The sequence below is a fragment of the Pan paniscus genome, chromosome 6 (assembly GCF_029289425.2).
Source record: "Pan paniscus chromosome 6, NHGRI_mPanPan1-v2.0_pri, whole genome shotgun sequence".
Classification (NCBI taxonomy): Eukaryota; Metazoa; Chordata; class Mammalia; order Primates; family Hominidae; genus Pan; species Pan paniscus.
The window spans coordinates 195,050,583-195,068,870 of NC_073255.2; the positions used below are offsets into that span (position 1 = coordinate 195,050,583).

The following is an 18,288-nucleotide window of genomic DNA, read 5'->3' on the forward strand; positions in this document are numbered from 1 at the left end:
GGCTGGGTACGGTTTGCAACGCCGAGAGCCCGCGGAGAGGCTTGAGCCTGTGAGCCCCCGTCTCCGACCACGGACTGACCGGGAAGCACCAAGGAGAACCGTCTCCTCAGGAACTCTGTGGAGCTCATGGCTTTTGTGACTGAGACTAAAAGCATCCATAAAAGCCCGACATTGTGGAAAGACACAAACGCGCATGGACCTGGTTATCTCTGGCCTTCCTCCGCTCAGAAGCCCACCCCTGCAGAGCAGAGCCCGGGTCCCGGATGGCAAAGCCATACGCAGGGGCCTTCCCAGCAGCCGCCGCCATGGCTGACGCACTGGCAGGAGCCGCACCGGACACTCCACCTAGTCCCTCTTCAGGTTTTAATCCATTCTGTTTTATTTCATTTGATTTTGTTTCATTTTATTTCCAAGCCCTGTGGCAAGGCTTGGAATTTTTTTGTTTTTGTTTTTGCTTATTTTTTTTTAATTATGCCGTGTGTTGGCACACTTCATGAAAAGCACCTATTTCTGCCCAGGCACAGTGGCTCACGCCTGTAATCCCAGCACTTTGGGAGGCTGAGGTGGGTGGATCACCTGAGGTCAGGAGTTTGAGACCAGTCTGATGAAACCCCATCTCTACTGAAAAGATACAAAAATTAGCCAAGCATGGTAGCGGGCGCCTGTAATCCCAGCTACTTGGGACGCTGAGGCAGGAGAATCGCTTGAACTTGGGAGGCAGAGGTTGCAGTGAGCCGAGATTGCACCACTGCACTCCAGCCTGGGTAATAGAGTGAGACTCCAACTCAAAAAAAACAAAAACAAACAAACAAAAAAAACACCTATTTCTTTTTCTTTTTCTTTTTTTTTTTTTTGAGCAGGAGTGAAAGTATTAAAAAGCTTTAGAGCAGGAATGAAAGGAAGGAAAGTACACTTGGAAGAGGGTCAAGCAGGGGACTTGAGGGATCGAATGCGTGGTTTGACCTTTTGACTTGGGGTTTTATATGTTGGCATACTTCTGGGGTCTTGCGTTACTTCTCCCCTGATTCTTCAAAAAGCACCTATTTCTTAAGGATCCAAAAAAATAAAAACCAATTTCATTGCTGCTGTTTCCATTTCTTGGCAAAAATTAGGAAACACAACTAAATAAATATCCATGGAATAAAATGGTGCATTTATTCACCAAAGTCTTATCACACGTGGAGATGAATAAGAACTTCCCGAGCCAAGAACGGTATATACAACATGGAAAATTCTCTAGAGTTATTAAGTGAATTAACCTCATGAAATTCTACTATAAGATAAGCACTAGGAATGCACTGGAAAGAGAAAGGTGCTAGTGAGCTTCTGGAAGCACAGAAGGTTCTGAAAGGCAGGGAAGGTTCTAGAAGGCAGAAAAGGTTCAGGAGCTTCTGGAAAGCAGGGAAGGTTCTGGAGGGCAGGGACTCTGTCTTGCTCGTGTTTGCAAGTCCAATGACTAGCACATAGTAGGTATTCAGTACAATGTTCTGAAAAGAGGTTTCTCTGTCTGGCTGTCTAGTTGGGTGGAAACCTGATCCTCTTCGTTCACAGTGAGATAGAGGAACCTGAAAAGGATAAACACATGAATTCCCCTCAAAATGTTGTTTTGTTTGGTACTGGGTAGTGATGTGAACAACTGTGGGGTTAACTTGAGGCTCTAGTTATGCTACCTCCTCCAGAGAAGATCCACTTTGCCCCATCTAGCGGCTGAGGATTCCAGCAGCCCTGACAGCCCTGACCCACCAGGGCACTGAGCCAGCTCTGTGCCTACGAAGACAGCTGTCTGCTGAACCCTTTCTGGGTGCAGCCTGCTGGGTCCTAACTCAAGTCTCTGAGGCATACCAGGGACCTCTGCCCAACAGCTCTCCGAGGCTCCTGATCAGGACCGGCTGACACCTCTGGAAAACACTGACCCTAAGTACCACATCCCTACCCTTCTCCTGGGTCTCTGCCCTCTGACTCATCACTGTGATCCTTCATTATTTCATACATTTTGTCCAGATCTGTTTTTGGTGCCAGGGTCATTGACTCCTTTAGTCCACCACTACTGGACACAGCACTCAGAGATCTTTGCCACTTAAATTGCTTTACACTTTGTTCTTCAGTAAAAAATTATTAAGCTGATATAGGAACAGCAGTTTCTAAATAAAGATGAGACTATAGTACATATTATCAGCCCACTGATTTTGCCAGTACAGTAAGCTTGCAAGTATGAGTTTATACTTTCTGAATGATTTACATTTTATTCCAACTAAATAAATAAATCTCACTCCATGACATTTTCTAAGCTGAGGAATAGTTGTTAATTCATTTTGAAATGTTCTTAGACTAAGAATCTAAATTTAAAAGAGTAATTAGCATGATGCATGATGAATGGACAAGAGTCTTCTGAGGCACACAGTAATGTATTTCTTCCCTCATTTTACTTTTATAAAAATACTTAATGGGAATTAATGATCATCCTCTGGTACAGATGCCTCATCTGATCATCAGCATTTCTTTGTATGTCACTAACACTATACCCAGCTAAACAATTCAAGATGTTCAGAGAAATGGAGGGGGGATGGGAAAGGGAATCTGCTTCCTAGAAATGCAGAAAACATCAACTTTGGGTGCTGAGGAGGCCAGAATAGGTTTTTAAATAAAGTCAAACAATTTTCAGAAAAAGAGTATGTTACTTGTGAAAAGTCATTCGTTGGTATCAATTTTAAAAATAAAGAGTCAGCATAGGGGTCTTCAATCCAATCCTAGAGTAGCAGAGCTAGAAGCGGTCTGGAGGAGTGACCACTTCTCCTTTCTGACTGCCAGTGCTCACCACAGCTTCATGTCTCTGGGGTTCTTTCCTTGAAAATCAACCAACCAAGAGCTCGGGTCTCTGTCCAGGAAGGTCAACAGCAAGTCACTCCCCATGCCTGGGTCTGAATGTCCTTATGTGGAAGTTACTTATGAATCGATGAAACTGGACCAGGGACTCTTTTCCAGCTCTGAGAGTCTGTAATTGATGTATTCATTTATTCAGCAAAAATTACTGAACATATATATTGAGATATGCCCACTCTTAGATGTCCTAAAAATTAAGCTTGATATATGGGCTAATGCTGGAGCCCCACGAGACCCCACAGCAAACGGCCTCTTGGGGTCTGGTGCCAGAAGAGTGGGCCCCCTTGTGTCATTCTCAAACTATGCTGCAATTTCCATGGGCCTGTGAAGAGATTTATGGATTAGGTGACCCATTTTAACTATACGTAATCCAGAGATTTGAAAAGATTCTTAGAAAGGAATCGTGGATTGTTAATAAGACAAATACAAGAAAATCTGTACTTCCAATGGGAGCTCTTCTTTAGACACATTTTGAAGTGGAAAGCACACAGTTAGACCCACAAGAAGGCAACCAGAAAGATTAAAAATCATCCTTCGGACTTTCTCAATTATAGATTTATGCATATTTTCAGTAGTGATGAGCACTGTTCTCAGCATATATTGTGCATCGAGACAGCAAATAACCATAGATTGAAGCTCTCCAGATTAGACACTTAAAAACTAAGTATCTAAAATGTTATTAATCACATTAATAAAAATTTTAGTGAATACAAAGAAGTTTTTGTATCTTCAGCAAAATATTTTAATCATTAGTGATGTTTAATTTCTCATTCTCTTAAATTTGTTTTGAATTTTTTATAATAAACATACAATGAGTTCAGTAGAGCACATATATAACTTGTAAATAAGAATATGTATCCGGTAAATAAATGCACATTTCTGTTGGTGGCGCCATCAGACACTGAGACACTGAGAGGAGGGGCCACAAGGGGGATGAGGCAGAAGCCTCCTGCCAGTGAGGGCCCAATAGCCCTGTCCAGGGCTTGGGCTTCCTTCCTAAGGTTAGCTGTGGGGCAGCTCTGGCAGAAGAGTGATAGGATCAGATTTTCAGTTGTGGCAGTTACTCTAGCCAGCACTGGAAGGTGGCATGGAAGGGGCCAATACTTCTTTCTTTCTTTTAAAGTTTGTTCTGCCATAATTTAGGCCAAATTCTTCCTCTGCTACATGTGAGGACTGCATGCCCGGCAGCTTCCTCCACATGCATCAGGCTGCTGGACGGGCCTTGCTGGCACACTGGGTGGGTGGCTCCGTGGAGTGTCCTGCCTACTGCAGGATGTCGAACAACGTCCCTGTCCGCCATCCACCTAGTCCCAGCAGCAGAGGTGAGAGCCACTGATTTACACGGCAGAACTGGCCACCACCAGACTACTCACCCTCTTCTCCTTCAGGCTGCAAATTAAAACAGACTTCCATCCTTTCTTCAAAGGACATATTTTTCTTCCCTTTTGTCATTTATTTTACACAGGAAAGTAGCATCTTTTAATAGTCTAGAAGAACTATTTCAACATTTGGAACATGCTAACAATATACCCACACATGGTAGAATCTTTCAAAATGAGGCTTTGATTTTGGAGTTAGTACTTATTTTATCTACAATCTTTGTCAAACATGTTATCTTATGTGAAATCACCTGTAACAATCTGGGACATTCTTTTTTTTCATAGTGCTTGACTTACCCTGAATATCTGACGTTCTTTCAGAGTGCTATGAAAAATATTAAATCATTAAACAAATGTTGTATATTCTTTAAAAGTACCAATAAACCAAACACGTCACTTTTTAACATTTGCTATTGACTGATATTGTCAATAATGTAGTTGGCTAGCCCCATAAGATGGGTTTTACTTTTTATCACTGCTCACTGTAGCCTCCAACTCCTGGGCTCAGGTGATCCTCCTGTCTCAGCCTTCCAAATAAGTGAGACCACAGGTGTGTGCCACCAGGCCCAGCTAATTTTTTACATTTTTTGTAGAGATAGAGTCTCACTGTGTTGCCCAGGCTGGTCTCAAACTCTTGGCCTCAATCAGTCCTCCCACCTCAGCCTCCCAAAGTGCTTGGATTACAGGCATGAGCCAATGTGCCCGGCCAGGTTTTACATCTATATTTCACCCCCTCAAAACCTGTGGAGGATACAAGAGGCATAACTACATAAGTATCCAAATTTTTCACACAGTTGCATGTTTTTATTTTCTCAGAAGGGCACTAAATCAACACATGTCTTGAGAACTACATCTTACTTCCCAAAGAGACAAAATAGTTATAACCAATAATAATTTCAGTATTACTAGAAATTATAATAAAAATTTAAAAATAAGTAGATTGTTTTATAGAAAACTAAACCAAGAATCTAATCTTTATTTTTAAAAATATTTTCCACTTGAAAACATTTCCTTTTTCAAGTGATCAAAATGCTTCCTTCTTGTTAAGCTCACAGCAATGAAAAACTCATTTAAAAAATGTTCTATGAGTTTGCAACATCCCCATTCCATGTGCTGTCAATACTTTCCCCGCTGGAAGAGCCTGCCTCTCACCCCAAACAAGCAGCAAGCAGGAACTCCCAGGCCTGGGTGAGGTGTGTCCCTTGGTGTGGTCACTCAGACAGAGCTGTGTGTCTGCAAACACACCAAGTCACTCACAGCCAGGCACTGCCAGCCCGGGCTGCCTGCACAGCGACCCTGTCAGGCTCATGCAGAAGAAGCCATTTTCAGACCACACTGGTTTTGCAAGAACGAACATCTCTGTAAAGTTCTGCTTCTGACGTCACAGTTTCTCTATTCCACACAACTCTGCCTCAAAGCCTTTTTTAAGCACATTCCAGGCACAAGTGTGAGCCAGAAAAAGGGCTGAAAACATGAGGGGCCCTCTCGGGACAAGCCCCGGGGCCCACAGCCTGCACCACCAGGGACATGGGGGCTGCTAAGGAGCCTCCCACCAGCACCTCTGCCTACCTCTCCCGCAGAGGCCTCTGGGGAGTAACATGCTGCTATCTGAGTGAACATAAGGAACAGGAACACACCACAAAGGTCCCACAGAAGCACAGCATGGGGAGCCATGGCTGACAGCCAGTGGTCAAGACAGAGGTTCTGGAGCAAGATGGAAATGCACAGGGCATCTGGCTCCCAGCCCTGCCCAATGCCACAAACACCATGGGGCCTGCACAACACTGAGAGCTCCCAAACACCACAAACAGCATGGGGCCTACACAACACTGAGGGCTCCCCACCCTGCCTGATGCCACAAACAACATGGGGCCTACACAACACTGAGGGCTGCCCACCCTGCCTGATGCCACAGACAGCATGGGGCCTGCACAACACTGAGGGCTCCCCACCCTGCCTGATGCCACAAACGCCATGGGGCCTGCACAACACTGAGGGCTCCCCACCCTGCCTGATGCCACAGACAGCATGGGGCCTGCACAACACTGAGGGCTCCCAGCCCTCCTGAATGCCACAGACAGCATGGGGCCTGCACAACACTGAGGGCTCCCCACCCTGCCTGATGCCACAGACAGCATGGGGCCTGCACAACACTGAGGGCTCCCCACCCTGCCTGATGCCACAAACGCCATGGGGCCTGCACAACACTGAGAGCTCCCAAACACCACAAACAGCATGGGGCCTACACAACACTGAGGGCTCCCCACCCTGCCTGATGCCACAAACAACATGGGGCCTACACAACACTGAGGGCTGCCCACCCTGCCTGATGCCACAGACAGCATAGGGCCTGCACAACACTGAGGGCTCCCAGCCCTCCTGAATGCCACAGACAGCATGGGGCCTGCACAACACTGAGGGCTCCCCACCCTGCCTGATGCCACAAACAGCATGGGGCCTGCACAACACTGAGGGCTCCCCACCCTGCCTGATGCCACAGACAGCATGGGGCCTGCACAACACTGAGGGCTCCCCACCCTGCCTGATGCCACAAACAGCATGGGGCCTGCACAACACTGAGGGCTCCCCACCCTGCCTGATGCCACAGACAGCATGGGGCCTGCACAGCACTGAGGGCTCCCAGCCCTCCTGAATGCCACAGACAGCATGGGGCCTGCACAACACTGAGGGCTCCCAGCCCCCCTGAATGCCACAGACAGCATGGGGCCTGCACAACACTGAGGGCTCCCAGCCCCCCTGAATGCCACAAACAGCATGGGGCCTGCACAACACTGAGGGCTCCCCGCCCTCCCGAATGCCACAGACAGCATGGGGCCTGCACAACACTGTGGGCTCCTAAGAAAGCCCAAACAGCAAAGTGAGCACTCACCTTGTCTTCATTTCCTCTAAGAGGAAGACTGTTGCAACCTGATAAAACAGACAGATAAAGGATAGGATGTGACCACAGGAATGGGGTCCACCAGAGCCACCGATCCCCAAGTATGGGATGTGATGACAGGGACAGGGCCCATCCAGGGCCCACAGGTCTCCCCTTGGACTCTGACACAATCCTAAGTGGATGGAGTAAGGGAAAGGGCCCTGGGCAAACTCTGAATAGTGCACTGGGCCCTAACACAGACCCTGCACTGCCCGGCCACCTCCCTCTCCCCTTGCCATCCCCACAGGCCAGGAAGATGGGCACAGCAAGGCTGCCCACCCTTACCCTGCAGGCCAGAGGGCAAAGCAAGCCAGCCAGACACTCACCTCGCTTCAGAAGAGCAAAGGGAACAACACCCACCCGGCAAGCTCGTTGACAAGACCAAAATTCAGGCACTTAAAAACAGTGCAACCTAGACATGCCAAGTATACTAAAAAACGTGCTCTGAATTTTGCATTTATCAAATATTACATAATAAAACATTTTAAAAGAAAGTGTTTAGCATATCTAAAAAAAGCGTATGTACTATCTCTTTTTATAATACTTTCTACTCAAACTTGTAAGAAATTTGTATGAATATTATTTAAGTCACCTTTTTTTTTTTTTGAGATTCCAGGGGCCAGGCATGGTGGCTCATGCCTATAATCTCAGCAGTTTGGGAGGACAAGGAAGGAGGATCACTTGAGTCCAGGAGTTCAAGCCAGGCATGGTGGCACATACCTGTAGTATCAGCTGCTCAGGAGGCTGAGTGGGGAGAAACACTTGAGCCCAGGAGTTCAGGGCTGCAGGGAACTATGACTATGCCACTGCACTCCAGTCTGGGCTACAGAGCCAGACCCTGTCTCTGTAAAAAAAAAAAAAAATCATAGATTCAAAGAGTACATGTATACACAGGTTTGTTACGTGGGTGTATTGAGTGATGCCGACTGTTGGGTTTATGATGATCCTGTCACCCAAACGAGGAACACAGTACTTGATAAGTAGTTTTTTGACCCTTGGCTCCTTCCTCCCTCCCTTCTTTAGGCATTCCCAGTGTCTATTGTTCCCTTAAGTCCTACTTCTTTTTTGTTGTTGTTGTTGTTGTTGTTGTTGTTGTTGTTGAGACAGAGTCTCCCTCTGTTGCCCAGGCTGCAGTGCACTGGCACAATCTCATTTCACTGCATCCTCCATCTTCCAGGTTCAAGTGATTCTCCTGCCTCAGCCCCCCAAGTAGCTGGGATTACAGGTACCTGCCACTACAACCAGCTAATTTTTATATTTTTAGTAGAGACGGGGTTCACCATGTTGGCCAGGCTGGTCTCGAACTCCCGACCTCAGATGATCTGCCCACCTCAGCCTCCCAAAGTGCTGGGATTACAGGCATGAGCCACTGTGCCTGGCCAAGCCCCACTTCTTTTATTCAAGGGCTTTACAGTCATCAAAGGGATGATGTGAAATAAACTCCAAAGGGCTGTCGCCATCAGTTACTCTCATCATCACAACAAAACCAGGCCTCATCCTTATTGATGTAACCTGTTTGGATATGCCTATTAAGAAATATAAATGATATTACTCTTTAAAAGGTAATGGCAATGCTTTTGCAATAATCTCTATTGTCAGTTCATCTGAGACTTGGATTTTCTAAAGTAATATTGTTTCTAACAATAACAATATTCCATCCTGTCAGCCACCACCTCCAACATTAACTGTAGAAACCTGGAGCATCCAAAAATAACAACCACTAGGACTTATCAGAAACTCTGTGGTTACCAAGGACTCTCCCACCCAGCTCAGGTAATCCTCTCAAAAACATGAAGAACCAGGTATTTTGCTCAAGGTATAAATCCAGAGAGATTATAGGTGAAGTCCTTCCATTTCTCTTGACTTCTAATATGAGTGCAAGTGCAAACTGTAAAGATTATCTGATTGGAAAGATAAGGTGACCTCTCAATCTGTCAACACACTGCATGGAAGCAGTACTGTCATTTAATTTGTGCTCTTGAAACAGCCACGTATTCCCTATTCCCTACCATATTTGCAGAAATCACCAGCAGTTTCTGACTCTGCTAGAATCCTCTTTCTATTTCAGTGAAAAAGCCCCATTTCTGTTACCTTAACTGATCATAATTTCATGTTGGCTATTTCATAGAATCAAGGACCATAACAGCATAACAAAGCAGGCACATGGATGCCGCAAGTCTTCCACCACAAGAATGGGTGCCGCTCCATAGGAACTGGTGGCTGTGCTTCCCACAGCAGCTCTAACCACAGCTGTATCTCAGTGTAGAACACTCAAATCAGATGGAAGTCCAGTGGTCTCAACCTTGGCCTGTTTTCAGGAAAAGCAGAGAAAGAGATTCAAGAACTCTTAGTAAAAGAGATGTGAGGGACAAAATGGACTTGAGGTGGGAAGTCATCAGACAGCAGCTCCTGCCACTGCTTTACCTATGTTCCATCCCCTGCCTCCGGCTAAGAAATGGAGCTTGCGCTGGTGTGCACAGTTGAGTCCTCTAGAAGAGCGGCTATTTCAGAGAATGTACACATTGTGGGGTCAGCCTCAAATTGTACCACAGATTAACTGCTGCTTTGAGCTGGATTAAAATCACAGCCTCTGACTGCCAATTTTATTAGCGGCTCCATCCATTTACAAGTTGAATGTATTTCACATTTGGAACCAGAATTCACTTGCATGATTAATATGAAGTCCTCTCCTTTTGGAAACCAGGTCAGCCTTCCTTCTGAAAATTCCTTCCGCCAAACAAACCATTTCTAAACATGCCCTTTGTGCTGTATACAGAACACTGCATCAGAAGCCTTTTCGAAATGACCTTTCAGAACCACGTGGTGACGGAGCGCCCACATCACATGATAGAAAATTCTACACTTTCCTTCCACCAGCATAGTTCAGAAAAGAGTAGGGAGTCCCTGAACCAACCCCCTGCCCGCTTGCCACTCTAAACATCAAACCTAAACAGAACCTACTCTTAAATAAATGTTCTTAGGAAAGTAATCCCTCTCTCATCCCTTATTCTGAAGTGGGTTTTTGTTATGACAAGTCTGAGATGAGAGCTCACTTCTTTGGTGTTTGTGTCACCATGTTTTTAAAAACCTGACGGAAGCCCAGAAAGCATTCGGAACATAAAATTTTTATGGACATATCGAGTAGTGAATCCTAAGGGTGGCATTTTCATTCCCTGCCATTATGGGAAGGCCAAAAGTCTCCAAAAATAAGTCGCCCATTTCCAAACATCAAAATTCCCTCAGAAGGCACACCAAATATTTGAATCTGACACCCAAAACAAAACCCAACTCAGAAAATCAATCCCCTGCTGGTGCCAAAGAGCACTTTAAAATCTCCGTGGCCTGAGGTTGAGAAGCTCCTAAGAGAAAGGCAATTTGACAAGTGAAATGGTCCCCACTCCTGTAAGAACGAGACAGACGTCCTTGTTCTGTGCAACCAGAGAGACATGTTCTGACAGCATGTCAGAATCCTCAGCCCATCCTGGGATGACCACTGGGAGAGAAAGGAGGCTCCAGAGACCTAGGACCCCATCCCAGGACTACCCACCAGGTGTCCTGTGGTACATTCCTTAACCACTCCAAGACTCAGTCTTTCTATCTGTAAATTGAAGATAGAAATACCTATGCGGGTTATTCTGGGGAATACATGTCAGTGAACATGGAAGGCTCAGGGGTTCAAGATTTGGGGGTACCCAGAGGTACAGGGATGGGAGAGGCTGTCACTGTGAAGGGAGCACACTGGGAAGTTTTGGGGGTGATGGAATGATCCGTACACTGACAGAGGAGGTGGCCACCTGAATCTATATGTAACACAGTACACCAAAAAAGAAAAGTCCATTTTACTTTATGATAATTTAAAATTAAATTTTAAAAAGAAAGCTCCAGAATCGGTTTTGTAACTATTAGTTCATCTCCTGTCACCTGCCACGGCCTTGAATCACCCTCACAAGACACAGTCCTAGTCCTGGCACTATCCAGGGAATGCCCTTGGTTTTCTGAATCCCAGCTAGGACTATTGGAGGGAACAGACAAAAACAAAGGAAGTGAAATGCCCTCTTACCACTTCCAGAGATGAGAGTTAACACTGAGTAACTGTCACCAAACACTCATCGTCTCTCGTTTCTTTGTGTTACACACACAGAAGCCGTTCAAGACAAATGCAGCTCGGTAGTCCGAGGTCCAGTTTTCCAGCTGCCTGCAAAAGCCACCCACTTACCAGCGTCGTGATGTAGAGTGACAAACAAAAAAGGTATTTAAAATGTGCAGAAGCAGGTGTTTCCAAGGGAGCCTCACCCATTTTTACTTCCTGTTCTAGGTATTTAAATAGTGGCTGTGGCAGAGTTCTTAGAGATAACAGGAATTAAAAGAAAAAAATGCCCTTCCTTCAACACACTGTTTCCACACTGTTTCCAAGCAGCAGAAAAGTGGATTAACTGTTTTCTGCTTCTCAGGTTTTCTGGCCTTCTATCAACTAAGATTAAAAAATAAGTCCAGCTGGGTCTACATTTATGAAGGTCAACTTAAACTAATGTGGAAAGAGCTGCCAGGTGCTTTTATGTGGTGTGGAGGGTTATCTGCCATGAATTTAGCTGTTTGCTTTCTCTGAGAAGTGGAACATCATGTCAGGAAAGATAAGAGAGGTTCTCAGCCGAGGCTCATCTGGCCTTCGTCTCTTGGGATTCGGCTGGATGAAAACCCTTTCTGCCATTTATTAAGCTTTTTCTTCACCGCTCCACGCACAAAGAATCCTTAAACCTGGTCGGGCACAGTGGCTATGCACGTAATCCCAGCACTTTGAGAGGCCAAGGCAGGAGGATCACTTGAGGCCAGGAGTTCAAGACCAGCCTGGGCAACATAGCAAGACCGTCCTCTCTAAAAAAAAAAATATTCATTTTTAATATTTTTTGTTCATTTTTTAGTTATTATATTTATTCATGAACCCAAACTAAGACAAAACTTTTTTAAATTAGCCTGGTGCAGAGGCATGTGCCTGTAGTCCCAGCTATTCAGAAGGCTAAGATGGGTGGATTGCTTGAGCCCAGGAGCTCGAGGCTGCAGTGAGCCATGATTGCACCATTGTACTCCAGCCTGGGTGACAAAGCGAGACTCCATCTCAAAAAAAAAAAAAAAAAAAAAAGAATCGTTAAACTAGTAATATTTACACATATCCAGGCATATCTTAGATATCTGTCACCCAATGCCAGGGAGCTATTATTAGTTTGGGTGATGTTTGGCTGCAAACACTTTTTCATGAGGAATTTGAAATTCTAAGGTAACCCTCCAAGAGGCAGTAGTCATGGCTCACCCGCAAAGCCAGTTGCATTGAGTGGAACTTTCTTAATGAGACCATGTCTGATGACAGCTTAGCTGAACCCCTATGTCTCCTTGAGGCTTCACTCCCCTTCCTAGTCCCATATTCCTCACTTTCAAAATCTAAAGAAAAGTCGATGAGTAACTGCATCCAAAAATTAGGTAATCCTGCATGAACACTAGGACAAAACAAACCCAGAATGCAGAAATTATTGTGACATAAAAGGATCAGTGTTACCACAGAGTTCATCAGAAGATAGGGCCTTGGGATGTTGAGCCTTGGACTGCACATCACACCAGCTAACCTTTGTCCCGTGTACCCTGTGTCGATAGCCCTATTCTTCACAGGAAGCTGGAGACCCAACATGCTGACATGTTTCATAGCACACAGAGATTCCCGCTGTGCACCATGATGGGGCCCAACACCATCTCGGAGTAAAACAGAGAGAGGACTATGACAAAGTGATTGCCCACCCCCACCTCCCCTCCCTGGCGGGCACCACTGACCTTGATCACCAGGTACAAAAACAAATCAGCTTGGAAGAAGAGCTGCCAGACGCTAACACACAGCTAAGCTCAGCACTGAGAAGTCATTTTAAAAGCTCTTCCATTCCCTGCCCATCCCTTCTGAGCCTGACACCCTACATCCCGCTTCCTGAATCTAGCTTCATGAGTGAACCCATTGTCTGGCACCTCCTTCTTCCAGAAGCCTAGGGTTACAACACACCCCATTCCTTCTGCCCAGAACATCAGCCCTTAGGCTGATGGAGACCGAGCAGGAGAGACAGGGAACAACAGGCAGAGAAGCTCACAGATGTGCAAGGAGCAGGCTCTTCTTGGGGGAAGGGACAGGTTGCTCATTACCATCCAACCAAACGGAATCAGAGGCTCTGGACCCCAAGAAGTAAAGACAGATTTGTGCTTTTGTGGCAGTAAGGATCCTTTGATTTAAAAATAAACAATCACGCCATCTCCTTCACAAAGCCAGCAGAGTCCTGCTCCGATGGCTCTGCCTCTCGGCTCTGTGTGGGCTCCCTGGTGAATGAAAAGTCTGTGTAGGCAAATCGGAAGGCCAAAACAAAGGAGCAAAATGAACAATCTCCTGTCTTCACAGCCAGGTGCACCCACTGGTTCTGAATCTGGATTCTCCAAGCAAAATCTGCATGAAAGGCTGACTCTATCATTGGCAAGTGAAAGTTGTGCTTCTTTAGCAAAAGGAAGGGGGGGCCTTTAGAAAACTGCCCCCCTAAACATAGGGGCTACCTGAGCAGGTTCACAAGTCAGCCTCCATGTAAGTGAAGAACAGCATAAAGCCCTTAACAAAGGGCTTATGTTCAAGTTAAACTTAAGGAAAAAGCACTGAGACCTGCACAAAGGATGCCCTGAAATCACAGAGAAAGGCGGGCCGGTCGGGAGGAAAACTCAAAGACTGAAGCATATGAAGAAAAGACCATCAGGCTGTCTGAACAGCCCTGCATAACACAGCAATGTTATTTTGGCTACAAGCAAAGCTGAATCGTGTCACTAGAAAGGATGCCATGTTCCCCTGTGTTCAGCTTCGATAATGGTCTCACAGATAATTAATTAATGCCATAAGGGAGCCCTTCCGACCAGAAAGGAACAGGCAGAGTGGGTGATGGGAGGGCAGGAAACTAAATAAATCAGGGGAAAAGAGAGGAAGCAGTGAGACTTCCACTACCACAGGGTGCTGCCAACAGCTGTTCTGGAAATAAGTCAGCATCGTGGAGTGTGGCTCAAGGCCACGAGAATAAACTCAGAGACAGCAGTTATCGACCCTAGGTTTCGTCAAGAGCTCCTTCACTGTCAACATGAGAAGGGCCCCTTGCTCAAGACAAGCCATCCTATATAGAAAGAATTGGTCTTTAGGTCTTGTTAACATCAACCCCTAGTTCTAACCTACAAGGCTGTTTGACGTAACAGAGGAGCAAAAACTTGGATCTCCTTGAACCACATGTGTTCTGGAGGCCTCAACGTGAAGTTGAATGTTAATAGGTAAATAAATAAATAGATTACAAATGGCACAGCTGGGCCGGATTTAAGGCCGCTCTGTGCATCTTTAATCGAGCCTCATTATTTGGAACAATGTAGTTGGCGTGACCATTGCCAAACAAGATCCAGACAGGAGAGAAAGAAAAATGGCAGCACCTGCCCGGCACAGGTAAGAAAGCTTCTCCTTGCATTTTCCGTGGATTGTGTTCTGACAAAATGGCAGCAACACTGAGTGAGGATGGTACAAGGTGGAGGGGACATAGGTAGCTGACACATGGCCACATTCTGCCCCAAGGTGGCTCCTGCAATGGGAAGACCACATATACATCTCATTCTTTGTCTATACCACTGGGGCAGTTTCCAATTACCTGAGAATGTAGGTGATGCCTTTCACCTGGAGTCCTCGAAACAATTTCAACGATGTCTGCATTCTTAATGTTTTCCCACAAAATAAGTGTGTCCATAAGTCTCTTTATGACACAGCCTTCTGTTACCAGTGACACCGTGATCAGAGCCGAGGGAAACATGGCACCAGTTTTAATTATATGAGTCAACTTTGCTGGTAGCCAAAATAACACTGCTGCATTGGGCATTATCATTCAGTTTAGCAGCTTTCCTCTCTTCATGCACTTCCATCTTTGGGTTTTCCTTTGCTACCTCTCTCAGCTACCCCCTACCTTTCTGACTTTCTCTGTGATTTTGGAAGAATGCTGTGAACTGGCCATTGCAATGGCAAGGAAAGCAGTCAAGGACCAGCCTCCAGCTCACACCATAATGACCTACCTTCCCTGGGACACTCCACGCCCATGTGTGCTTCATGTGTAGGTGAAGGGCGGCACCTGGCCTCAGAGCAAACAACTCTCCCATAAGGTGACTGGCCAGGTCAAGCCAGCTGGAGGAAGGAATACAACCCCAGCAAGAGGCCACTGGTGCACAGCTGGGCCTTCTATCCTGATAGGGGGCAAGGCACCAGGAGGAGGCAGAGTGAGCAAGGCCCCCAAGCCTCCCATGCAGGACTCCCCCGTGCTCCAGCATGGAAGGGTGAGGGCTTCACCTGGGCCCTGGGGGCACAGTGACTGGGCTACATCCCAGAGGTGCGGGACCAGCACAGACACTCCCTCCCAGGACTCCAAGGCAGGTGAGCAAGGACCTCCTTTCCCAGCGCCTGTGTTCCTTCTAACAGAGACAAGCAGGTTAGGGAGTGTGAGGAAACCTCAAGGCAAGGGAGGAATTCAGGGGACTCTGGCTTGAGGGAGGGGAGCGTCAACTCAGGAGTCCAGGGAGACTGTGTCAAGACTCCTGGTTCTCTGCAGTTTTTGTTTGTTTGGGATTTTGACGATAAAGCACTACTGGAGACCAGAAGGGCCTAGAGGCCGAGAGGAAGGTGCCGGAGCCCAGCCGCACTGAGGTGGGTGCAGGCGGCGCTAGGCAGCGGCGAAGGACCCCCCTCCATCCCCGCCTGCGTTTGCTTCTGCACCCCGTGGACACCGATTATCCTAACCTGCCATGTGTAATTCTGGCCCCGAAGCCGCCTGGAAACATTGGCTTTATGGTAAATCTTCTTAATAAACAAGATTAGCAGGAAAGGAGGTGCCGGGGACTGGAGGTTTTATGGGTTTAGAACAGGGGCGTCCGCCTGGGAAAGCAGCGGCTTCCACTCCCTCGCTGCCGTGAAGCTGCCGCTCTCCCTTTCCTCCCGCGGCTGCCACGGAGGAAAAATGTCCTCTGATTTCGGCGGCGCTGCCCGCGGGGGGTGCGGGGGACGCAGGTAGAAGCGGGTGCAGCGGGACATCCGAGGCCCGGCCCCTCGCGGCACACGCGGCGGAACACGAGCGGGGGGCGCACCCACGCCGGACCAGGGCCGCGCGCTCCAGGGCCAGGGGAGTGCCGAGTGGCGGGGCTCGGGGCGTGAGGCCCAGGAGCCGGGGTAGAGGCAGGAGGCGGCGCCGGGGAGGAAACTGAGGCAGGGGCGCGAGACCTGCTCCGAGCCCCCAGTGAGGACAGAGAGGCGCGCGACCTGTGGCCGGGGGCTTGCGACCCAGAGCCTGGGGGTGTCGCGCTGGAACCCCGAGACCCCCGGAGCCCCCGACCCGCTCGCCAAGGCGCGCTCCCCACTCACTCACTGAGGCACCCCTCCCCCCCGCCCCGTCACTCACCGAGACGCCCCTCCCCTAAACCCCCCACTCATTCATTAAGGCGCCCCTTCCCCCACGCCCCGCATTCATTGAGGCGCCCCTCCCCCCACGCCCCCCTCTCATTCATTGAGGCGCCCCTCCCCCCACGCCCCCCTCTCATTCATTGAGGCGCCCCTCCCCCAGAACCTCTCAGAGGCGCCCCTCCCCCAACGCCCCCACTCATTTATTGAGGCGCCTTCCCTGCATGCCCCCTCACTCAGAGGCGCCCCTCCCCGCAACCCCCTCACTGAGGCGCCGCCCCTCCCCCCCGAACCCCTCACAGAGGCGCCTCTCCCCCCGACCCCTCAGGGTGGCGCCTCTCCCCACCCAGACCCCCTCACGGAGGCGCCCCTCTCACAACGCCCCCAACTAATTCATTGAGGCGCCCCTCCCCCCGCGCCCCCCACTCACCCAGACGCCCCGGGAGCTGCCGGCCGCGGGGGACGGACGGAGGGGCGGCAGGCAGGACGCGTGGCGGCAGCGGCAGCAGCAGCAGGAGCAGCAGCGGGAGCGGCGGCCCCATCCCCGCGGCCTGGCCGACGGCGCTCAGTCCATGGCCGCGCGGGAGGCGGCGGGAGGCGGCGGGAGGCGGCCGAGTCCGGGCCCAGGGAGGCGCGCGCCGCCAGCTCCTCCCGCCGCGCCTCTCGCGCTCTTGCGGCGACGCCGGGCCGAGCTTCAGCACCGGACAGCGCCCGGCCCCGCCCCGGCCCCGCCCCCGGACGCGCGTCCGCCCTCAGGCCACGCCCCCGGCCAGCCCCGCTCGCCCCGGCCACGCCCCCCGCCCGCCCGGCTCCCTTCCCTCCCCACTCGCAGGCGCCGCGGCCCGGAGCCCCACGCCCGGCCCTGGACTCCCCAGCCCCGGCTCGCGCCCCTCCCCGCTCGGAACGCCCCGTCCGCCCCCCGCCCCGCGCGTCCCCTCCCACCTGCATTCCTGCCCCCCGCCTGGCCCTCCGATCCCCTCCCCGCCTGCCGCCGCTCCCCGCCCGGCCCGGTGCTGGGGGTCGCACTGTCCCTGGGGACGGCGGGGGCCTAAGCCGCGCCCTTGGCCCGGACGGAAAGGCCCGAACCTACTCTGCTGGGGACCTGGGCAGGCGGCCTCTACCCGCGGGGCCCCGCGCGCGTCGAATTAACGCCTTCCAACCGTTTCTTTAATTTAAACGTAGCGGGCCACTTGCGCATCGGGTCGCGCAGAGGTGGACCCAGTCGACCTCCCCTGCAGCGCGGGCGGCGCCCAGGCTCGGTCCCAGGAAAGCTCCCGGAGGGCCCAGGGTGTGGGCTGGGGCCAGGCGGGCTCTGGGGCAGAGCAGGGTGAGGCCTGTTGCAGGCCTGGTCTCCTCGCCGCCGTCCCGCCCGGGGTCCTGGGGGATGTCGCGTGTCCTCCTCAGGAGACAGTGCCACTTCCAAGAGGTCCTAAGACAAAGGGGGCCAGTAGGGGCCTCCGGGTGGGAGGGAGCCTGCGCTTCTCCACAGCCCACCTCCCTCACACGCTACCCCAGGACCACCCCCTGCCGGGTCCCTGTCCTGGCGACCCCACCTGGGCCCCCAACCTCCCCACCTGCTTCTGCCTTGGACAGAGAGGCCTGAGCCCTCCCGCGTG

The 18,288-nt window shown here is 49.8% G+C and overlaps 1 protein-coding gene and 1 long non-coding RNA gene across 9 annotated transcripts in view; both read right to left on the reverse strand.

Moving 5' to 3' along the window:
* Window positions 1-17,379, reverse strand: part of PTPRN2 (protein tyrosine phosphatase receptor type N2) — a 1,079,664-nt gene extending 1,062,285 nt beyond the window's left edge. For 4 of the 8 annotated variants that reach the window (XM_034965368.3, XM_055115580.2, XM_034965369.3 and 1 more), the window contains exon 1: window positions 17,103-17,379. In XM_034965368.3, the coding sequence (XP_034821259.1) occupies window positions 17,103-17,214 (112 nt within the window). In that variant the 5' untranslated portion in view covers window positions 17,215-17,379. The remainder of the gene's footprint in view (window positions 1-17,102) is intronic. The other 4 variants (XM_057302794.2, XM_055115578.3, XM_055115581.1 and 1 more) reach the window with 3 other exon arrangements.
* Window positions 825-8,962, reverse strand: LOC129398375 (uncharacterized). The gene is made up of 2 exons (XR_008626114.2): window positions 7,918-8,962; window positions 825-1,565 (listed from the first exon to the last, which is right to left on the reverse strand). It is a non-coding gene; the product is annotated as an uncharacterized LOC129398375 (long non-coding RNA).
* Window positions 17,380-18,288: the final 909 nt, after the last annotated feature.